Source organism: Sphaeramia orbicularis, chromosome 12 (assembly GCF_902148855.1).
Source record: "Sphaeramia orbicularis chromosome 12, fSphaOr1.1, whole genome shotgun sequence".
In the NCBI taxonomy this organism is placed as follows: domain Eukaryota; kingdom Metazoa; phylum Chordata; class Actinopteri; order Kurtiformes; family Apogonidae; genus Sphaeramia; species Sphaeramia orbicularis.
This window is the reverse complement of record NC_043968.1, coordinates 51,615,625-51,640,185: the sequence shown is the minus strand read 5'-3', so window position 1 is coordinate 51,640,185 and position 24,561 is coordinate 51,615,625. Positions and strand designations below refer to the sequence as shown.

The following is a 24,561-nucleotide window of genomic DNA, read 5'->3' as shown; positions in this document are numbered from 1 at the left end:
TGGTCATTAAAACTTTACTAAACTTTTTTGCCCCTCCCTTCAGATCTTTGGTCTCCTGGCATCGATGTGTGCTATTCTCACGATTGGCAATGCCATCTGGGAAGCGAGGGAAGGCTCAGTGTTCACCGTGTTCCTCCCTTACGAACCAGGAATTAACGCTAGTCTGACTTCCTTCCTCATGTTCTGGTCCTATGTCATCGTCCTCAACACTATGGTGCCCATTTCTCTATATGTAAGGTACATGTGATCATAAACTAATAAGAAACTTATTACAAGTGTTAATTCACTTGGGATTGTCTGTTATTACATCTGATCAACAATCATTTTGCTAATGAGAAAAACTGAATCTAACTCTAAATCAGCTCCACTGATGCCAAATCTGAAATCAGAATTCGAAGCCTATCAGAGTGTTGAGTTACAGTTTGTACAAGTCAGTATATACCCATTTCCAGCATATCACACAAGTGTTTTAATTCTATAAATTTCAACTAATCATATTCACATGGGTTTTAATACCTGATAGAAATATTATTTAGTGTAGTTCACAGTGATTCAAACATCACAGTTTTGGGTATCGTGTGTGTATAAGTGGTGCAAAATTTTCTGGGCAACCACAGAATCCCAAATTATAATCAACTAGATTGATTACATGTTAAAAGTACATGAACAGATGGTTTGCAGAATGGCACATGCTGACTTTTTATACCCCCCGCCTGCCCCAGAGGGCCATCCCATTTCTCCGCCACTATTCACCCGATTCTTTTCAAATTTCACGCACTTTCTTAACATTTCTCGTGGGTTTGCAGGGGTTCTCTCGGGGTACTCCAGCTTCCTCCCACCATCCAATGACATGCACTGATAGGTTAATTGTTCAACGTAAAATTGCCCATAGGTGTGAATGTGAGAGTGATTGGTTGTTCATCTCTATATAGTCACTTTTACACAGAGATCCTGGAAAAAAGTTGAGATGGTGACCCCACCTTTTTTCCACCATTGACCAATTTCCACAGCGAAGTCAAAGGAGTAACAGAGGTGAGACAGGCTGGATTTTTACACAGCGGACCAGCTTTCCAGAATCAAAGGAGCGGTGACGCAGCGTATAGTGTGATGTATAACTTGTGCATCGGAAATACCCCGAGCATAGTGTTGCTAACCTCTCCAGAGTCTTTCGCCCGTCTTTCACAGTTCCACAAATGTTAGTATGGATAGAGTCCTCCGCCCGATGGGACAACACCTCGCAGATCTCTGTGTCTCTCCAGTTTGACATCTTTCTGGTCACGTTGATATGTTTGTTTACTGTACACAGCCCACACTCATTTTTAAATCCCCATAGTGCAGTGGTCGCACATCCAATACGTCATCAAAATGACATCTTCGTTGCGGAATGAGAGGTGTTCCTTTCACATAGCGTTCCACAGTCATGGTTCCACCTTTATCACGGCTCTGCTACTACCTCCAGAGGCGTTACAGTTTCCTCCCACCATCCAAAGAGCCATGGTAAAAGTGGGACCAAATGATCCCACCATTTCATTTACACAGACATCGTTCCGGAATACAGGCAAAATATTCCCGTAACAGAAGTGCTGTGTAAAAGGGGCTTATGTCAGCCCTGCAATGAACTGGCGACTTGTCCAGGGTGTACCATTCCTTCGCCCATAGGTAGCTAGGATAGGCTCCAGCACCCCCTGCGACCCTAGTGAGGATAAAGTGGGTTCAGAGGATGAATGAATGAATGTTCTTAGCACGTGCCCTTCTCTCATTTTTTGCGTTTTACACATTTTTGGAAAGTTTTCAAATTTTTGAAAATTAACCCTTTAAGCACCAACATCGCAATATTGTGACAAGCAGCATAACTGAATGTAACAAACAGCTCTATGAAATCTTGATATCAAAGCTGAATGTAAAATAACCCAAAAAACCTCAGTATCAGTGAGCAGGAAGGGTAAATTGTTGTACAGCCAGGCGGGAGTATTAGTAAGCTCTGCTTACTTTTTCACTTGTTCCACTTAGTTTTGGTGATGTAAGTGATAAGTATAGTAAACAGTTTCATCAAACATAGTGGTGTTTACTGTTGGTTTTACAGCAGGAAACTGTCACAACCCACAAGAACAAGAGACAGTTTTGGAATAATTTAGAGCTGATCTGATGGACTTTGCTATTGAGGTTTATTCTTCATTGGTCTTGATGTTCATATGTTTAGCACATATTCATAATAATTATACACAATTAAAGGCATATGATTGGAAAATCTTTTCTTTTTTTTTTTACCTGTCATAACTTAACGTTTTGACACAGTAACAAAAGTCTGGTTTCCAATTTGGAATCAGTCTGATTTAGTTGAGATCAGATGCTTTTCCTCCAGTTGCAGATGACTTTATTCTTGTTATCCAGTGTTATCTTTCTCATTTATTTTTATATGTTTTATCTATATGCACCAATGTCAGTGTGGAGATCATCCGTCTGGGGAACAGCTTTTTCATAGACTGGGACAGGAAGATGTACTACCCCAAAAGTGACACACCTGCTCAGGCCAGGACCACCACGCTCAATGAGGAGCTGGGTCAGATCAAATACATCTTTAGCGACAAGACAGGAACCCTGACACAGAACATTATGACTTTCAACAAATGCTCTATCAATGGGAAAGCTTATGGTAATGATGTCTGCGTCATAACAACATAGATACTGTATGCACACACTCTAAGATGGACACTGATTTATGTGGTTTTTCTCTGACATCCAGGAGAGCTGTTTGACTTTTCTGGACAAAGGGTAGAAATAACAGAGGTGAGAAGAGAACATCAACTGTCTATTCTGTAAACCTTTATCATACATCTTCATACATATACTACTGATGTCTGTTCTGTTATTCCTCTTTGTAGAAGACAGAGAAAGTGGACTTCTCCTGGAACGACCTGGCTGACCCAAAGTTCATCTTCCATGACCACAGTCTGCTGGAGACGGTGAGGGAGGGAAACCCAGAGGCTCAGGCCTTCTTCCGTTTGCTGGCTTTGTGTCACACCGTCATGCCTGAGGAAAAGAAAGAGGGTGAGCATCATCTAATGGACATTATTGATACTGCATGATGGGTACCAGCAAAGACTCGAAACAAACATCACTTCGATATCCTGATGTTGTTTCTTCTTCTTCCTCTTCCTCCTCCTCCTCCTCCTCCTCAAGGGTCAACTTACAATCAGACCCCTAGAACTGATTTAATACACTTTATGTGATTATATAATCACATAAATCCTTGACGATAATAGTTTGTTTAGCACTGTCACCAAAAATATATAATCAATATTAAAAAGGAATTAGTGCAAAAATACTGGACAAAGAATAGCCAGACTTAAAAAAAAAAAAGAGTCCATTGACCACACAGTTTTCATCAGGTCATAATTAAAAAAGAGATTTTAAATTAAATTTTAAAACCTCAGTCCCTCATGTGATGGTAATCATGTTAGCCATGTGACACCAGTTAAGAAAGAGACATGACGATGCAATATTTTATTCAATATTTATTCAGATACAAATGCGCTAATTTTGTAGACTTTCATAGGTATACATACTGTTAATATTGTAAATATTGTGTCAGTTCACATTTCATGACTTTTTATTTTATTCTACTGTAGTTAAATTCTATTCTTATTTTACTCTTATTACATTTTATATTCTATTGTCTTATTTTACTTTTTAGTCGTCTTTTATAGTTTTATTTTCTGACATATTTATCCATATTGTTTTCACTGACTCGAGTAGCACTCAGTAGCACTTGAATACACAATGACAATAAAGGCTATTCTATTCTATATAAATAAAAGAATAAAAGAAAAATAAATTTATTAGGAATAATGAATGACAGAGGAAAAAAAACATCCAGTGTAAAGTATGAAAGGGAAAAGAAAATCCTTTTTTCAGTAGAGGTGGTGTAGGTGTCTGGTCAGGATGGACCCTGGGGAAGACCCCAGACACCCTGGAGGGATTATGTCTATGATTATTATGATTATTATGTATGATTACTATGTCTCTTGGCTGGCCTGGGAACACCTTTGAATCCCCCCGGTGGAACTGAAGGAGGTGGGAGGGAAGAGGGAAGTCCAGGCTTCTCTTCCTAGGTTGCCTCCCCCGTGTTCCAGACTCGGAGAAGTGAAAGAAAATGGATGGATACATAAATAAAAATACAGAGAAAAGCTGCATGCAAGCCTTTTTATAAAGTCTTCAAAAGTGTTTTAAAGCAATGGCAGCAGTTCAGACCTATATCCTACGTCGCACCATGAAGGAAAATGAAAATAAAATATTAAAATCAATCCTTAGATAAATGGATAGCCAGTGTAAGGTCATTCAAATAGAATGCATCCCCTTTTCTCACTGTTGCATTTTGCCATTTTTAGTCTGTTACCTTATTTCTGGTTTATTACAAACTCAGTGTTTTCAGTGTTTTCTCTTTCTCTATCTGAAATAGTAAAATGACAGTGCCCCTAGTGCCCAACAGGTGCGGGCCGTCACATCAGGAAACTGTGAAAAAAGGCATTAAAACCTAAGTTCCTCAGATGGTTGCAGAGTAACTGGATCCGCCTCGTACTGTGCCCCTGACATGAATTGATATAGTGCCAGGAAAAGGCCAGATACTCAGGTGCTGATCATCACCCAGACAAAGAATCAGTTCTGAATATTTGACTCTTCCCATCGTTCCTTTTGCAGGGGAGCTTTACTATCAAGCCCAGTCTCCTGACGAGGGCGCTCTGGTGACAGCGGCGAGGAATTTCGGGTTTGTGTTTCGCTCTCGAACGCCGGAGACCATTACACTAGTGGAAATGGGCAGAAAAGTCACCTATGAGCTCCTGGCTGTTCTGGACTTCAACAATGTCCGTAAGAGAATGTCAGTCATAGGTGAGAGGAAACTAGGGCTGTGTGTTGATGATACGATATGTACTAAGTAGGGATGTAAGGATTACTGGTATAACGATAAACCGCTGTAAAATTGCAGACGGTTAGTGTCACCGTTTAAATTCTAATTATCATGATAACCGTGTTTGATTACTGCACTTTTAGGGGAAAAAACGCCTATATAAAGATCTGCTTTTATGTCAAATATTTGAGTATAGTTTTAATTTATTACAGTTTTAATTTTCTATACCTAATATTTGGAACCAATATTCACTTTAAAAGTCTTTGAAAAGGTTCGTTAAGCATCTTTGTGTTATTTATGCAATAAATTATATACATTTTTCAAATTGGATTTAATTTTTTTTGTGTTTTCTGTCCTTTTGTGTTGATATAGTAGGTTAAAGGGAAAAAATAATAGGTAGATGATATAGATGACGTTGTGCTGAAAAAAAAGATCCCAAACATGGGTATAGTAAACATTTGTTTATATAGTATATAAAGGCAAAATCAAAAGTACTGAGAAACGGACAAAACAGACTCAGACCACTAAGGGTTAATATTTGAATGTGTCTGCCAAGAGAAAGTACATTGTACCAATTATTTTATTTGTTTGTTGTTGTTTTTTTTTTTCAAAATACAACTTGGTTAAATTATTTCTGTGTGTGTATAAGTACTTTTTGAACATTTTGTGCACAATTTCAACAATACCGCGATAATAATGATAGCTGTGATAATTTTGGTCACAATAACCATGATATGAAATTTTCATATCGTCACATCCCTAGTACTAATATACAGGAGCTACAGTTCAGTTAAACTGACTGAAATAAAGCTCATATGCTGTGAATTTTAAGAAAATGATTTTAGGAAAAGTGTCGTAGTATAAAAAACTTAGTATTGTGTCCAAACTCTGTTTTAAAAAGTGTAGAAGATGAAGCTTCAATGCTGCAACAGTACTCAAGTAGAACACAACACAAAATTAAACCCCATCTATTATTATTAATTCAAGATCAATGTAGTATTTTTCAGAATTGACAGTTTCACAGTGCATAATATTTTGTCACGTGCCTTGAGAAAACATATTCAGGATGTTTTATTTTTATTGTTTCTACTTCAAAATTCTCCAGACTTTACGTTTAACTGAGATAATACACGTTAATGGTATTTTTATGAACTATTTATTGCAAGAAAGGAAATCCATGTTTGTATTTTCAATATTTGCTGCTCATTGCCAATGAAATGAGGTTGTCATTTGTCATGAATACATCTTCACTCAATGTCTTTTTCCTTTGTTTCCAGTGCGAAGTCCTGAGGGCAAGTTGACTCTATACTGCAAAGGCGCCGATACCATCATCTACGAAAGACTGCATCCGTCATGTAGCAAACTAATGGAAGTTACCACGAAACACCTTAATGTGAGAGAGTTTTACAGATTATGGAAATATAACACTAAATTTTAGTGGTATTTTTGAAGTTTTACTTGCTCTAAACTACCGTAACAATCCAGGAGTATGCAGGTGAGGGGCTTCGGACTCTGGTTCTGGCCTGTAAGGACTTAGATGAACACTACATGGAGGACTGGATGCGTCGGCACCATGTGGCCGCCACTGCAATGGAGGGACGGGAGGAGATGCTCGATGAGCTTTATGAAGAGATCGAGAAAGACCTCCTGGTTGGTCCATCACAAACACATCTATCTCATCTAAAGAATGAAAATTCAAACTCAGATCATCATGCTTTTAATATGTAGAATTCAGCTTTTCTGATGCGGTTTTAATCCTTGTAAAGATTTGTGTATCTTTCTGAGGGGATGTTTTGTGAATATACAGTTGTGGAAAAAAATTATTAGACCATCAAAAGTCCTCAAAAACAGTGGTTATCCAATCAAGTACTAACTCCTATGTTTATCCTGTGACTAAAACAGACAGAAAAGAAAACATGGAATGCCTAAAAGCACTGTTTTTGGCAGTACAATGCCATAGCTATAGCAGCTATAGCTGTAAGAACTTAAGTGATTTTGGTTATTATCAAGAAAACCATGGAGAATGGCTAGATATCAGCTCTTAAATTAAACTCTTATGAGCTATTTTTGTTGTTATCATGTACCTTTAGTTGTACCATGCATTAAAATGAGCAGGAAATTGAAGAAAACAAGGGTGGCCTAATAATAATAATTCCATGACTTGTGCATGACAGAATGTCCTTGTGTTTTTCTTTAGTTGTTGGGATCGTCAGCGGTGGAAGACAAGCTGCAGGACGGTGTTCCACAGACCATTGAGCAACTGGCTAAAGCTGACATAAAAATCTGGGTCCTGACTGGAGATAAACAGGGTAAGTTTCCATTCAGTGCGTTCATACTCGCTCCTATTTCTTACAGTTTGATGAGCTTAAATTGTGTCAGATTTTCCTGGAAGTTAAACCTTTCCCGGCATCTGTAGGACTGGATTTAAAGGCATATCAAAAAGTGATCATCTAAACCTAAAACTGCTCACTGGCCGCTTTAAAGATTCTTGGTGAAAACTGGCTTGTGAATGGCTTTTACCAGGGCACGTACAATTAAATCAAAAATAAAAATATTGACAAAAATGGTGGTGACACGGTGGTGCAGTAGATAGCATTCATGCCTCACAGCAAGAAGGTCCTGGGTTCAAGTCCAACGCCAGTTGATGGGGGTGGGACCTTTCTGTGTGGCGTTTGCATGTTCTCCCCTGCGTGGGTTCTCTCCTTGTACTCCGGCTTCCTGCCACCATCCAAAGACATGCACTAGTAGGTTAATCTAAATCTTTCATTTTCATTTCACATGTTTATTTCAAACCCGCTGCCACATTTATACACTTAACGGACGACGACTGGACAACACATGGTTTGAAAAGGGGATGGAAGAAGCATTGCTTTTAAAACTCCAACCCCTCACACCACACACAACCCATCACAACATTTCACTACACCAAAACAAAACAATACAGAACATTATAGAACAAAACAGAACAATACAGAACAGTACAGAACAAAACAGAACAATACAGACCAATACAGAACAAAACAGAACAATACAGAACAAAACAGAACAATACAAGACATTATAGATCAATATGTGATGGTTGGAAAACAACAAAGACTTCGTGGAGAATGGATTTGCTTCAATCAGGCAATCCGTTTATTTGTGCACAAATGAGAAAACTGACAGACGAAGCTTCGCCCTCTCTCAAGTGTCAGTTCTACCTAATACAGAAAATCAGTCTAACATAGAGGCTGTGCTAAGCTTACATGGGATTGGTTAATATAAAATATGACGTATGATACTGTTGCTAAGTAAAAGAAAGAATGTCAGATGGACACAGGACAGAATGTAAGACCTTGGAGTCATTCTGGGAAGTTTGGAAAGTAACTCTTTGTTGAATTCTAGAACTGAGAGAGCTCATGCTCTGCTATGGACTAAAAGGTCAAACTGTACGTTGTGCTATCTTTCGAGATAAAGTAGCTTACAATATGCAGAACTGAGAAGCTGACTGAGAGAAACATTCATGTTTTGAAGGACACAGGTGTCTTACAATCTAACAGTTGTGAGGAGCCAAGAAAAGAAAACTTATGGTCAGCATTAAGCATTAAAATCAGTATTAACAAATACAGAACATTACAATATCACATCCTCACAAGACAAGAACATAAACAGGCCCAGACCCACTCTGACCCCATACCCACTCCCCCTAATGGCACCCACACTGTTTAGAGCATCAGTGTCACTGTCCCTCCTCCAAGTACTTCTTCATTATTTGTTTTTTAAACATTCTTTTAAACTGAAAAATGTTTGCACACTCTTTTAATTCATCTGCTAAACCATTCCACAGTACTACTCCCCTTACTGAGATGCACATTGATTTTAAAGTAGTTCTTACCTTTGGTTGGCAAAATTTATTAATACCTCTGAGATTGAATTTATGTTGAGAATCTCTCTTTGAATAATTTTTGAATATTACCTGGAAGAAATTTTGTTGATGCCCTAAACATGAGTTGTGCTGTTTTGTAATTCACCATATCTAATAACTTTAAGTCTACTGACTGGAGAAAAAGTGGGTTGGTGTGGTCATTGTAATGAGCTTTGTGAACTGTTCTAATAGCTTTTTTTTTTTTTAAGGCAAATCGATGGCAATAAATTTGTCTTACAATTCCACCAAATTTCAATACAATAATTCATATAAGACATAACAAATGAATGATACAGTGTGAGTAAAGCACTATGATTAAGTAAATGACTGGCTCTTTTCATCACACCAACACATTTGGCAACTTTTTTTCATAAATAACTTATATGGGGTTTCCAGGAAATCATTTTATCAATTACTATTCCCAAATTTTCTTTAACTCTTTCAATAATTGTATTATCTATAATTATTTGTACTGTTACACTACTTTTTCATTTTCCAAAAAGCATAAGTTTAGTCTATTTCAGGTTAAATGATAATTTGTGTACATTAAACCAATTTTTTAATTTATTCATTTCTTGAGTTATTTCTTCCAAAAGTTGCTTCACTTTTTCTCCAGAACAAATAATGTTTTGTGTCGTCTGCAAAAAGTACAAATTTCATAATTTTGGAAACTTTACATATATCATTCATGTACAGTATAAACAATGTTAGTCCCAAAGTTGACCCTTGCGGCACTCCACATGTTATGTTCATGTATTTTGATTTGTATTGATCAATCTGTGCAAACTGCGGTCTGTCTCCCAAGTAGCTTTTCAGCCAGTTTTTTGTTAGTCCTCTTATGCCATAGCTTTCCAACTTATTAATTAATATGTCATTGTCAATAGTGTCAAAAGCCTTTTGTAGATCAATAAAAATTCCAGTTGTAAATTTATTTTTTTCTACACAGGTTGTAATTTCTTCAATTAAATCAATAAGTGCTAGTGATGTCGATCGGTTATGTCGGAATCCATATTGACTGTCAGTTAACAGTTGATGTTTTTCAATAAAATTGCGAAGTCTTGAATCAAATAATTTTTCCAGTATTTTGGAAAACTGTGGGAGGAGGGAAACAGGCCTATAGTTTATAAAATTGTGTTTGTCCCCTGATTTGAATAATGGAATGACTTTGGCTGTATTCATACTGAAAGGAAACTGTCCACATTGAAATGATAGATTACAAATATTTACCTCCGCCAAGGAGGTTATGTTTTTGCCAGGGTTTGTTTGTTTGTTTGTCTGTCTGTCTGTCTGTTTGTCTGTCCGTTAGTGTGCAACATAACTCAAAAAGTTATGGACAGATTTGGATGAAATTTTCAGGGTTTGTTGGAAATGGGATAAGGAAGAAATGATTAAATTTTGGTGGTGATCGGGGGTGGGGGGGCCCACGGGGGGGGGGGGGGGGGGGGCACTGATCGTTAGTGTGCAACATAACTCAAAAAGTTATGGACAGATTTGGATGAAATTTTCAGGGTTTGTTGGAAATGGGATAAGGAAGAAATTATTACATTTTGGTGGTGATCGGGGGTGGGGGGGCCCACGGGGGGGGGGCCACTGATCAGCCTTGGCGGAGGTCTGCACTCTCCGAGTGCTTCTAGTTGTTAATGGTTTAATGATTGCTTCAGCTACAATCTTAACTGTTCTCATATCTATATCATTCACATCCCTTGAAGTCTTGCTTTTGCATTTTTTACTGTATGTAGGACTTCCTTCTCATCAGCAGGAGTGAGAAACATTGAGTATTTATTGGTTTCAATTAGGTTCCCCAGTGGCTCTTTGTGTTTTGGGATTTTCTCAGCCAACTCTGGTCCAACTTTAACAAAAAAATTATTAAAACCATCCACAATTCCTTGCTTATCCTCTATTACCATGTTATTCTCTACAAAGTACTCTGGATAACGCGTGCTATTAGATCTACTTCCTATTATATTACTAAGTACTTTCCATATCTCTTTGATGTTATTCCTTTTACTATCAAGCAGTTTAGTATAGTAATCTTTCGTGCAATTTCTCATGATACTGGTTAATTTGTTTTTGTATTTTTATACTTCCACTCGGACTCATCTATTCTTAAGAAACTGTCTGTACAAATAATTTTTCTTTTTACATGCATTCACTAATCCTTTTGTAATCCACGGTGTTTTTATAATGTCTTTCTTTCGAAATTTCTTCATAGGGCAGTTTTTGTCATACAGTTAGGTGAATATTTCAAGAAATGTGTTGTAAGCTATGTTTACATCCGACTCCTTATATATGGTTTCCCAACTTTGGGTGGCCAGATCACTTCTGAAAGCTATCAGTGATTCTTCTGTTAGAACTCTCCCGTAAGTAATAGTACTCTCTTTAGTTGTTTTACTGTCCGTGCTATATAATATAAACACTGGTAGATGATCACTAGTATCACTAATTAATAAACCACTGATTATATTCCTATCCAAAATATTCACAAATATGTTATCTATTAATGTACTACTATGCATTGTTATTCTATTGGGTCTAGTAATTAATGGGTACAAATTCATGCTGAACATTGTATCAATGAAATCTTCTGTATGCCTATGTTTTTTTATTTTAAGTAAATCTATATTAAAGTCCCCACATATTATTATGTCCCTTTTAGTCTGGGTTGAAAATAATCTTTCCATCCAGTCCTTAAATAAGTTCATATCTGCTCCTGGTGCCCTATAAACACAGCTTACCAAAATGCTTTTCTGTTTTTTGCAACACTAATTCAACAGTTATACATTCAAATACTTGCTCTACAGCCAAACTCAGATTTTCTACAACTTTACAGTCCATGTTTTTATTAATATATAATGCAACCCCTCCTCCTTTCTTATCCTGTCTGTTCATATAAAACATTTCATACCCATCCATATTAAAATCAATACCTTTGTCAGCATTCAACCATGTCTCTGAAATTGCTATCATGTCAAAAGATATTTTAAATTGGGTCAAATAGTCTTTGATGTTTTCAAAATTGGAGTATAAGCTCCTGCTATTAAAGTGAATTAAGGATAATTTATCATTTAGTTTTGTCATATCATTAAATGTCTCATCTGTATAATATATACAGTTACTACTGATATGACTTAAAATGTTATTGTCTGGATCAGTATCATTGACCCTAAACTGTGATTTGTAATCAGCCAACTCAAAGGATTCAAATTCTAAATTATGAGAATATGTGTGTATGGACGCCTCATCATCAGATGTGGATGAACCACCACTATCATGCATGAGAGCCCATTTCAGAAACATGGAAAAGTAAGGGGAGGCATATGGTCAGAGAAAATAAGGGCCACAGACAGACCAACACAACAGGACAAGACAAGACATAACATATACACAAAACACTCACACCCACCCACACACATACACCGAAAACAGCAGATTGACAAATAATGAGCAATACCATAAAAAAAAGAAAAAGGATGCCAGCAGGCACTGACTACTATACTTATATTTTATTTATTGAAATTACAATTGCTGTAAATTACTAATGGCACTTACACATAAACACTCTCTTCGATTTAGTAAAATACTTTTGTTTGTTTTTTTAACCCTTTCATGCATGAATTATGAGAACCTTAGTCAAGATATTTTTCTTAAGTGTTTTTATTCCTCCTTAGGCATAAAAAACCCAATGTGATCAAGTTTTTTTTTTTTCTATAGAGTTACAAAAATATCCATGCATTTAATTTTTGAAGTAAAGAAACATATGTTTAAAACCCAATACCAGAAAGTGATATGAAAACAATGAAATAAAAACATTTTTAATGCTGCTAATCTGATGTCTTCTCACATTTTAACATATTCTAATGCTAGTAATTACTCACTTAATGGAGATAATATGCAAAAAAAAAAACTTTTTGTCTAGCAAATAACAATTGATTTACACTAAAACATGTTATTGCAGATCAGGTTTATCAAGAACAGCAAAGTTACAGTAATGGTATGAATGTCAGGGTATGAGATGGTGCATAAGTGTCCACTGTGTTGGCTGATATGAAACTAAAACAACAAAACCCATTAATATACAAGAAAACAGCTGTAGAATAACTGTCTACTGTAGTGATTTATGCATGAAAGGGTTAAAGTTCATATAATAAGAGGAAAAAAAAATCGTTGTAACTTCTCACTGGAGTATGTTGCCTCTTCGCGCCAGTTTGCCACACTCACTCTGTTTACGGCAAGCACTTTATGGCAAACAGTTTCCGGCATTCCTGTTGCCTTAACAACGCTCAAATAAGATTTTTGCTCAAGAATATTTTTCAGTCAATTAACGTAAATATCCACTTAGTTGGAAAAAAAGAGACAAAAGGAAAAAAAAAAAAAAATAAAATATATATATATATATATATATATATATATATATATATATATATATATATATATATATACATTTATTTATTTATTTATTTATTTATTTAAAATAAACAGTTAATGTTCAGGTGTGGACAAGATGAGTGGCACAGCCATGCTGAAGAACAGCTTACCTACGTCGTAGATTCGGGAGAGAGATCTTGAAAGAAGTCTTTGGCTTCTTTGGAGCTACGAAAAAGTTTGGGCTTCCCTTTCACCATTACCCTCAGCATGTCTGGATAAAGCAGAGAGTATTCCATGTCGGTGGCATGAAGCTTTCTTTTAACTGCATCATATTCACGGCGTTTCTTCACTATCCCCGGACTGAAATCCGGATAGATGTGGATGGTATTTCCCTCGAAAACGAGATCTCCTTTCTCCTTGGCAAGCCTCATAATCTTCACCTTATCCTGGAAGTTTAAGAACTTTACCAAGATTGGTCTTGGTCTTGATGCTCCCAATCTGACAGAAGTGTTGAATGTGGGAGAGCGGTGCGCCCTCTCCACCACCGGCGCCTTAGGAAAACTTTCCCTCCCGAGGAGTTTGGGAATCAGCTGCTGGCTCATGAAGGCTACTATGTCGCCACCTTCACTTTCTTCCGGGACATTGATAAAGCTTGGCTTGTATCTTGTGCTCCAGTTTTCCAGATCCTCCACCTTCTCCTTCAGGTAAGTGTTATCTTTCTCCACTCTGCCCAACAGTTTGGCCACATTGTCTTCATTGGTGCTCACCCGCTGTTGTAACTCTGTACTTTGGCCCACCACAGAGTTTAATGTTTGTTGAATGTCCATAAGGCCTGCCTGAACAGTCCCGATTTTCAGGTCCAGATGGGCATGAACTTGGGCGGACACTTGCTCTTTCATTTGGTGAATTGCCTCCCAAATGGACTGTAGTGAGATCTCCGCCATGACACACGCCAAACAAACATACTCCACAACTTCAGAGAAAGTCTTAATTACGACCAACGGCACAAATATCAAAAGTTGGGAATTAACTCTATCCCAGGCATTGCCAAGCTCGGCCTTTACTATAGAATTACAGCTAAAATAAATGAAGAAGCCAAAAGCCTTGGTCAGACGTTCAAGCTGCTGCGACCATCTTGAACCGGAAGTCCGAAATTGCCCATAGGTGAGGGTGATTGTTTGTCTCTATGTCAGCCCTGCAATGAACTGGCCATATGTCCACAGTGTACCCCACCTTTGTCCATAAGTAGCTGGGATTGGCTCCAGCAACCCTAGTTAGGATAAAGGGGGTTCAGAAAATGAATGAATGAATAGACAAAATGGTAAAAGAAATTGCATTTTATTTGATACATAATTATCCATCCATTAGTCTCAGTTACAGTCAAATTACCAAATATAGGCCTAAATCGGGATAGAAAATAAACCAAACATAAATATCAGAAACAGTGCTGTAATATCACCTTTCATCAGCATTAATTAGATAAGAATTTACAGTTTATTATACTATTTATTTACAAGAACGTTAAAGCACAAATAGCTCTACACATTGTATACAGATAAAAACAGCTGTAGTTTGACACTGGGATCTTCTGATCAAGAAATATAAAATAATAAACCAGTGCTACTTTTGTGACAGTTCCAAAGTAGTTTTTTTTCTCTATATTTAACTTTTTTTAAGTGATTGATCACCGTTTATTATAATATTATCCTCTACATTTTGTAGTTATTCCAGTGAAAATAATTTATTTTCCTATATTTAATTCACTGATCATGTAGATGTTCATAAAACCAAAGATTAAAGTTGAGGGTTATAATAGAAACAAAGAGAAAGTGACTTTTTCTGTAAAATATATCATTAACTGAACATAAGCCAAGTGTCTCCATCCACTGTCACTGATCCAACTTCATGGGTTTTACTGGTGAATCAATGTTGTAGAAGATGACGTTGTTTCCATCTTCACTACAGAGCCTCTGAACATCCAAATGGATCAAATCTGATGACCTGGAAAATATGACAAACTGCATTTTATAGGATTAGTGGATCAATAGGTATTAAACATTTTAGATCAGTAGATGATTTTGGTCACTGGTGGAGGTTTGGGTCTTTATGGGTTAAATCAAATTGTGAAATAAAAAAAAAAATCTAAGCACAGGTGTGGAAATCAGTCAAGAATCGCACAAAAAAGAGAGAAAGTCTTGAATAAATGCGACACACCGATCATAAATATTACTCTTTTGAAACAGAGACGGCTGAGAATATTGGCTATTCCTGCAACATGCTGAGGGAAGAGATGAAGGACGTCTTCGTCGTGGCAGCAAATACTCGAGAAGGAGTCAAGGAAGAGCTGGAGTGAGTATTCTTGATTTGCAGAGAAATAACATGAATTGCAAAAAAAAAAAAATAGTTTCATGAACTCATTATACATATGCATTCATACATGTTCAGAAATGCAAGGAGGAAAATGAGTCCAAATGCACCAGAGAACCCAACAGTGCACAGGTCTCGATCTGGCCTGTTTTGGCTTCAGAAGACACAGACTGTGCCGGATGAGGACGTGGCTGGAGAATATGGCCTGATTATAAATGGTCACAGTCTGGTAAGGTGGATTTTCCATTTACGTTACTATTTCCAGTTGATGCTGAATCAGCTTGTAACACTGCAGCCCTGTGGTAGGATCCGTCCTCCTTCTAGGGAAGCAGTTCTCTGGGACTTTTTTGATAAATTAAGGCACATAGCTGGGCTCTGGAAAAGTAAAGTTAACACCAGGGCAATAGTGTACAGTATAATCATAGTTTTACCATTTTTGCAGGTGATTAGGTATAACCCTGTAGCCTAATTACAGAAAGTCCTCTAGTCTAAATGTCTTTAGTCCAGTCCACACCAAAATATAAAATATACAACACTGTTATTGTTGTTGTGCTTTTATTAAACTATGCATACTGTGTATACATACTGTGCATAGTATGCTATAGCATAATTACTTTTTTATTATTACTTATTATGATTACTACTTTATTATTTATTTCCACTAGTACTTTCTAATGTGTAATTCCCTGTTTTTCCAATACTATTTTATAGCTATTGTTATTACTATTTTCTCTCCTTTATTTTCTTGTGACATTTCTTATATGTGTACATTTGGTGTCGTGCTGCAACTTGAACCTTAATTTCCGGAGGGCTCTGCCCAAGGGATCCATAAAGTTCTATCTAATCTAACCTAATCTGACCTGTTTTAGCTGCCAGTAAAAGTTGCAGTGGTGTGAACTGTCCCATCTCAGTCCAAAGTGGTGATGCATATAGTTTTTCTCAGTAGTCATTCCCTGTCTCTGTCATGGTAGTCTGTGCTTTCTTTGCTTAGAACTGACAGCAGTGTCTTTAACTGCAATGTGGTTGAGAATGTTTTTACTATTTCCCCAATGCCAGAAATGCAGCTACCACCACTAACACAGTTTTTATCCATATTGTAAGATGCTATCAATTAAATCCAGATCCGAACAGACTGAAAAGCTAGCAGTTAGAATGGTCATACATTAACTTGTCTAAGTGCTGCAGTGGAAAATGTTAGGTTTTCAGAAAGTTATTGACTGCAGTGTGAGAAGTTGTAAGTGAACGGGGCTTTTTGGTGACTGCTCTTTTATGTTGTACGTCATCTACCATCATACTCAGGCCTTTGCGCTGGAGAAGGACTTGGAGTTGGAACTGTTGAGGACAGCGTGCATGTGTCAGACGGTGATTTGCTGCAGGGTCACCCCTCTGCAGAAGGCTCAGGTGGTTCAGCTGGTCAAGAAGTACAAGCAGGCTGTAACTCTGGCAATCGGCGATGGAGCCAATGATGTTAGCATGATCAAGGGTAAGTGTGTGAAAATCCGTTAAAGGGGCGATTTGTAGGATTCAGATGAAGAAATGAGTTCATTGGTGTTTTACCTGATAGTTGTGGTATTGTTGTCCACCTCAAAAAGGAAACATACAGCCCTTCCCTAAGGTCTTTCCTCATTGCTCTGTTATTTAACAGATTTTAGTAATATGTCTTCATTTCTAATTATGTTAAAATCAGTTCATAATTATTTTGTTGCTAAACCATCATGGTTTAGTTTGTCTTTCACAAGATTTACATTTCAATCTAATTATATTACTGATAGGCTGTTTTTGTTAAACTGACAGCAACAATGTTGCACCTAGTCAGAGTCTGAGAAGCTCTAGTGGCATTAGGAGTAGAGGAGCAAAAAGGGGATAAGGAATGCAAGTGGAGAAAGGGAGTAACAGTAGCAGCTCTATCTAGGGCTGACCTTGGTTGGAGTTTGCCCCCTTTGCAGCAGTTCTTCTCATGTCAGACTAGTCCTGCCTTCACGTGCTGTGGGAATTATTGTAAATACTACCCATGAACTCGAAAAATTGGACATGAACGGGACGTCGCATCGTGTTTTCCACTAGAGAACTGGTAAAAAATTTGATCAACGAGCTACTGAGGTTTAATAACCTTTGAACTTTTCAACATGAGCAACAAGGGATTAATTGCGAATGATAAACAGTGCTTTAATTAATGTTCTGCTGCTGTTGGTGGATGATTTTGCACAATTACAGTATACACAATTTGCAAAAAATAAATAAAAAGTGAAGTAACAGATGAATTAACATGTCCAAAACTGCTGTACCCAAGTAACAGGTCACCATAAATTGTGTATCATTTTTCCTTTCACTGCCACAACAAAAGCACTTGTAATTTCGAATTCACTAGTGGGAGGGATCATCTTCTCGACAGCACATGAAGGCAGCATAAGAGCTGACTGGATGTTACACCTCTTGAGCGACAAAATATTACCACAAGACAGGGCTGGTTAGGAATAACTTCCTAGCATGCTAATATCAGTAGCAGTATCTGCAACACAATTCACTGTCCCCTATGGAATAACATTAAACCTGTTATTACCTCCGCCCCGAGGTATTGTGATCGCTTTGCTTTGTGTGTGTGCGTGTTTGTTTGTTGGTTTGTTTGCTAGCAGGATAACTCAAAAAGTTATGGATGGATTTTCATGAAATTTTCAGGAAATGTTGATACTGGCACAAAGAAGAAGTGATTGGTGGTGATGGGGGGGGCAGATCTGTCTTAGCGGAGGTCTGCGCTCTCCGAGTGCTTTTCTTGTTTCTTCACTAGTTTTAGTTCATTTCTAGATATTTTGAAGTGAAATTCTCACAAATTGTCCCTTTAAGCAGCTGTTGGTGCATCCAAAGCTCTCCTCAGCTTGTGAACCCCTAACAAACAGTAACTCTAAATTCTGTTTTGCGTAGCTGCTCATATTGGCGTGGGTATCAGCGGTCAGGAAGGCATGCAGGCGGTGCTCTCCAGCGATTTCTCCTTTGCCCAGTTCCGTTACCTCCAGCGCCTCCTGCTGGTGCACGGCCGCTGGTCCTACCTGCGCATGTGCAAATTTCTACGATACTTCTTTTACAAGAACTTCACTTTCACCTTTGTGCACTTCTGGTACGCCTTCTTCTGTGGCTTCTCTGCACAGGTGAGGCACATACACTGTATGAAAAGTCAAGTGTTCTTATTAGTGTTGTATCACAGTTTAAAGGCTCACAGCAGTTTATTTCTAAATATATATCAATTATTAATATCCATATTGTCTTCTTTTTAGACTGTATATGATGAGTGGTTCATCACTTTGTACAACCTGGTTTATACAGCTCTTCCTATCCTTGGCCTGAGTATATTTGACCAAGTAAGTGTCACCGCCAGATATTTAAGAAAATATTATAAGTAAGTACTCTATCAAACGTGCTGTTCAGCCTGCTGACACAGAAGGATAACTGAGCTTTTTATATGTTGTTTGTATTGTCTGTCTCTGTCTTTTCTAGCATTGAGCTTTACTTTCATACCACTCTGCTGCTATTCATTTGTACATAATATTGTATATATATTACATCCCACTGTACGTACTGTTTTACATTTCTTTCTTTTTTTGGCATATGTTGTCCAAATTCTTATAGTGTGCTTTGTATTGTGTGCTCATATTGTGTTTATACTGTTTTCATGTATAGTATCTGAGTATTTAGTATTTTTACCTGTCTAAATTTTGTTCTGTGTATATATAATGACTTGACGCTTGAATCTTTCCTTCTACTGTGTGTTTGTAGGATGTGAACGACCGCTGCAGTTTCCAGTATCCTCAGCTCTACGGTCCCGGCCAGATGAACCTCTACTTCAGTAAAAAAGCTTTTGTGCGCTGTATGATGCACAGCTGCTACAGCTCCCTCATCCTCTTCTTCATCCCCTGGGCCGCCATGCAAGACACAGTGCGAGACGACGGTAAAGACATCGCTGACTATCAGTCCTTCGCTTTGCTGGCGCAGACCTGTCTGCTGATAGCAGTGAGCATACAGGTGAGATATGGAATTACAGATGTTCCTGCACATGTTGTATATTTGTACCTGAATCAAAAGAAAGCACTATTTTGTAGTTAATTTTCCACAAATCTTATTAGTATTGCAATTGACTACATTCATGTAAATTGGGACTAGTTTTTTCCTGCACCAAACCATGATTTATTTCTGATCCTGATGTAAATGTACTTGGACATAAAAACCTGTTTATGTGTGTTTTGTTCAGATGTGCTTGGACACTCACTACTGGACAGCAATTAACCAGTTCTTTGTGTGGGGAAGCCTGGCCGCCTACTTTGCTGTCACCTTCACCATGTTCAGCAACGGCATGTTCCTCATCTTCACATCTATTTTCCCCTTCATTGGTGAGTGGATTCAGCAGACTTTTTTGGACAACATCCTTTAGGAAGATACTACATATAAAAAAAAATAGTGACATTAACTCATAAACTCCCTTTTATTTGGTTTACCGGACAAATCTCTTCATAAACTGCAACTGGTTCAAAACTCTGCCACCCATATCATTGCCAGAACCCCATCCATGAGTCACATAACACCTGCCCTGCAACAACTCCACTGGCTTCCTGTTAAATTTTGCATCATATGTAAAATTCTACCTCTCACCTTCAAGGCCATAAACCACCTCACCCCTCAGTACCTCAGGAACCTCCTCCACATAAACATTCACACCCGCAGTCTCAGGTCATCATCATCTATCCAACTCACCCTCCCACCTGCCCGCTTGACTACCATGGGGTCCAGAGATTTCAGCTGCTCAGCCCCCTGCCTCTGGAATGCCCTCCCGGAACACATAAAAAACTCTGACTCTATTACCACCTTCAAATCCCAGTTTAAGACTTATTTACACGCCTACTCAATTCCATAATTTCACTTTTATCTTCTGCCATTTTATGAACCTATGTGTTTTATGTATGTATATGTGTATTTTTAATTGTGTTTCATTTATTTTTAGCAACTTTGTATGGTGACCTTGAGTGTCCTGAAAGGCACCTATAAATAAAATGTATTATTATTATTGTTCTTATTATTATTATAAAGACCCAGCGCTACTTATAAGTCAGTTCCCAAATGAAATTTTCTCTATACCTAACCTTTCTTAAGTCATTTATCACCATTTATTTAAAATACTATCCTCTCTATTTTGTATTTTATCAGTATAAACCAGGTATTTTCTTATATTTAATTCACTGATCATGTAGATGTTCATTAAAACTCAGAATAAAGTTGAGGGTTATTATATCAAAAACAGACAAAGTTATTAAACATTTTAGATCAGTAAATGGGTTTGGTCATCAGTGGCTGTTTGGGTCTTTATGAGTTAAAAAACAAGGACATGGTAATGGCAAAATATAACATCATCTCACAAACAAAGTACATTTCAGAACACACCACTTTTTGATAATTGCATTTCCACAAAACATTCTATTGATTATTACAGAAACAACCTTATAAAAGGATTAAAAAGTTACTGATAACAGTATCACAAATCCGAAACTCTAAGACTAGATGTAGAAAGTATATACCTGTGGTAGCACTGCCAGGTTTGAAGTTTTTTTTTTTTTTTTTTTTTTTCAAAGGGACAGTGCATATTCATGAACACAATTATGTGCCAATACGCAAGATTATAGCCAATGCTAATTTCCTTTCTTCCTTTCTTTAGTCCCTATATAAAACAACATAGTTCACATAAAACAGTACAGTCCAGTGTACTCATTCAACAGACAAGTAAAACACATTATACATTTATGCTACATTGTACACAACACACACACACACACACAATCACAGATGCCAGATGACTTTAGATCAGATTGTCGAGGCAGGTTTGATTGTCCAGTACCCAAGATTTTAGATGTTTCGTGAATGAGCTGAGGGTGGGCAGGTCTCAGATAACCGTTTGTTCTGGTTTGGCCTTTTTCTACAGGCACTGCAAGAAACTCTCTGAACCAGCCTAACGTGTGGTTGACTATATTCCTGGCTACTCTCCTCTGTGTTCTGCCTGTTGTAGCTTTCCGCTTCATTCTCATTCAGCTTCGACCGACCATCAATGACAAGGTGAGATGAGCATGTTTTACTGTTTTTATACATTGTTTTAACCTTACACATTACAGTTGGTTTGCTAAAAATATAAGTCTATGTTTCAATGTGACCAACGGGCAATAAACACAGCCAGTGCTTAAGGTTATGAGATGTTTGATCCTGAAAAGACCTGGTTCCAATTGACTACCATTCCAATATTTTAATTTAATATCTTGACTTGTCTAATTCACTTGATTTAGACTGTCTAGTGAGTATTTATTTTTGCAAATCATTGCTTTGATTTTATAGCTGATAGATGGCTATGATGATTCACATATGGGGGTTTATGGTCAAGTGTCAGTGTCTGTTGAGTTTGTGATGTTCTGTTTATTGAACAAAGTTTTTTTTTTTTTTTTTTTTTTTTTTTTTGTATAACTGCTAGCCCTCCTGTTAACATTAAGTTACCCTGTAAAACTATTTCCTATACAAATGTATTGGTCAAAAGTTGAATAATACCAAAACCTGGAAGCGTAACTTAGCTGTATTAGCTAATCTAATATTACATTCGGTTGTGGTCTGTCAGTTACCTTGTTTATTAGGGTAGTTAAAGTGCTTGTCAGCATGTTTAAACATTATGTGAAGTTGGCTAAAAATTACTGTTAATAAAGCTACCTATACAGATTAATATTCTGTACTCTATATTCATAGTATACATTAGGGATGCAACGGTACAGGTTATCCATGGTTCAGTACATATTGCGGTTCTTGAGTCACAGTTCACAGTATGGTTCAGATGCAGAGCTCAGCTAGAACCAGATGCAGAGGCTGGCTGGAGCCTGGCTGTGCGCTGAAACGTAACTGGGAGCTGATGGAGAGTCTTACTTGGAACTGGATCTAAGTTCCGTTTAAGTCAACTCTGCTGTGCGCCGAGCACAGCTGGGCTCCACGTCCAGCTCCAACAAATGACAGTAGAATTCTATAAGTCAGTCGTCTTGCAAAGCTCTAATATAAATGCGAGTTGTCTGGAAATGTCATTTGAAAATGACAAATGAGTCGTGCCGCGATACATGCTCATATTGAACTGCTAAGGGCGTACCGATCGGTACGACAGTATGTGTACCATTGCATAGTATACATAGTTTTAACTTAATTTCAACAAGTTAGTGTCGCCTCAAATCAGACCCAGAAATGGTGACACGGCATTCTTTCACTGATGCTTTTTAATGAATACTTAGCAAAGCCCACCATGGCCTGGTTGAATATCTGCCATTAAACTAAACTTTCTGTTTGTTTTTTCTTCATCACAGTGATTTCGCTCAAAACACTGTTTACTGCCATGATCACAGCTTTTCCTGCCATTTTCTCTAGTCCCTTCCCTTACACTGTTGCCAAGATGGCATTCGTTGATGGAAGAACATTCCACACTAAACATTTTGACCATTTTAAGTCTTGGTGCAAGTACTTAAGGTGGACTGTGTTTTGCTGTACGTACAGACGTACACAGGTTCTTAGCAATAGCATTAACATTGACTGTTTAATTTCACCTTATAATCACAAAATTATAATTAGACACAATATTTCTGCATGCTTATTTTTGTATTCTTCTCTTATCATACTGATAATATTTTTCTAGTACATGTTGTACAAATTGCTGTAGTAATTGTGTTTTTATACAGTGTTTTTATTATATATATTTGGTAGGCTATACATATGTATTTAGAGCTATAATACATGTGTACATTTACTACTTTTTATTAAACTTGTCCGGAGCAACTGTGGCACACAATAGTGTCCCCTGGGATTAATAAAGTCCTCTGATTAGCTTTAGCTTGGCTAGTCTCACACCCCACTCTGTTCTAGCTTTGCTCTCTCGCCCAAATATGGTCATTTTTGGTCCCATCAAACAAAGCTAACAACCACCAAAATGCCAAACTTGAGGCTCCAAACTGGTTTTACAGTGGGTGACATCACAGTGGTTGTGTCCATTTTTAATACAGCCTATGACAATAACAAATCCACTTGTGTTTTTTCACACAAGGTGAGATATAAGGTGAGGAAAGAGGGGCTCCCGGCTCCTGCACCTCGCCGCCCTCCACACCGACGCATCAGCACCCGACGCTCTGGCTACGCCTTCTCCCATTCTCAGGGCTATGGTGATCTCGTGACATCTAAAAGGTTCTTGCTGAGGCTCCCGCTGAAGAGCCGCCTGGCGCTTTTCACCGAAACCGACTCTGCCATTGCGCAGAACCATCCACAGGTCTTCCGGACTGTCACCGAGGAGACGGAGGAGCAGATGAGGGAACAGAGGGACTAAAACACTGCACGTGACTGGAACCAAAAGGACGAACTCCGGAGGATGCACAGGGTAAACGTCACTACCTGCAAAGTTTCCAGGTTAAACTTGAATTCTTTAAACCAAGTTTTGGATTGTTTTTTCTCTAAAGGATTAATGCTGATGTGAAGATGCTGAAGCACATGCAGCCTTAACAGATGACGCTGATGGTTTTGATCATTTCAGACTAAAAAAATGCAACTTATTGACAAAGTATCACAAGGTTTCGGCTATTTTTCCCCATCCCAGCAGAATTTTACATAATTATTTGAACCAAAGATTCGTAAATACGTTTTTTAAATAGCTAATTCATCCCCTTGAATGTGTATTATTTTAAGTAGTAACTGTTTTAAAACACCATTATCTGATGACACAAGTGTCCACGCTGTTTGTCTATTATCAGGGTAATCTCGAATGCCTCAAAAAGAACAATTCACTGTGTGAATTTTGGTTTTATTGTACATTTTTCTTAATGCTTACTGTCATGGATCTAATCTCTAGAATGATTTGAGCTTCTACGGTGTGATTTTACCACTGTTGTGAAAGCAAAAGAAACTATTATAAACCAATTTTGTACCTATTTACATGTCGTTTGTCATATACAGTTGACGCTTTTAACCCTTAAAGACCTAA

At 37.6% G+C, this 24,561-nt stretch overlaps 1 protein-coding gene across 1 annotated transcript in view; it reads left to right on the top strand.

Annotated features, from left to right (window-relative positions):
- atp8b5b (ATPase phospholipid transporting 8B5b) overlaps window positions 1–24,096 on the top strand; it is a 30,678-nt gene extending 6,582 nt beyond the window's left edge. Inside the window, exons 11-27 of the mRNA XM_030148354.1 lie at window positions 44–237; window positions 2,445–2,653; window positions 2,744–2,787; window positions 2,883–3,048; window positions 4,699–4,887; window positions 6,184–6,299; window positions 6,392–6,556; window positions 7,104–7,215; window positions 15,419–15,524; window positions 15,621–15,771; window positions 16,842–17,025; window positions 18,462–18,685; window positions 18,812–18,895; window positions 19,311–19,556; window positions 19,783–19,921; window positions 21,502–21,632; window positions 23,635–24,096. Of these exons, the coding sequence (XP_030004214.1) occupies window positions 44–237; window positions 2,445–2,653; window positions 2,744–2,787; window positions 2,883–3,048; window positions 4,699–4,887; window positions 6,184–6,299; window positions 6,392–6,556; window positions 7,104–7,215; window positions 15,419–15,524; window positions 15,621–15,771; window positions 16,842–17,025; window positions 18,462–18,685; window positions 18,812–18,895; window positions 19,311–19,556; window positions 19,783–19,921; window positions 21,502–21,632; window positions 23,635–23,910 (2,736 nt within the window). The 3' untranslated portion in view covers window positions 23,911–24,096. The remainder of the gene's footprint in view (window positions 1–43; window positions 238–2,444; window positions 2,654–2,743; window positions 2,788–2,882; window positions 3,049–4,698; window positions 4,888–6,183; window positions 6,300–6,391; window positions 6,557–7,103; window positions 7,216–15,418; window positions 15,525–15,620; window positions 15,772–16,841; window positions 17,026–18,461; window positions 18,686–18,811; window positions 18,896–19,310; window positions 19,557–19,782; window positions 19,922–21,501; window positions 21,633–23,634) is intronic.
- Window positions 24,097–24,561: the final 465 nt, after the last annotated feature.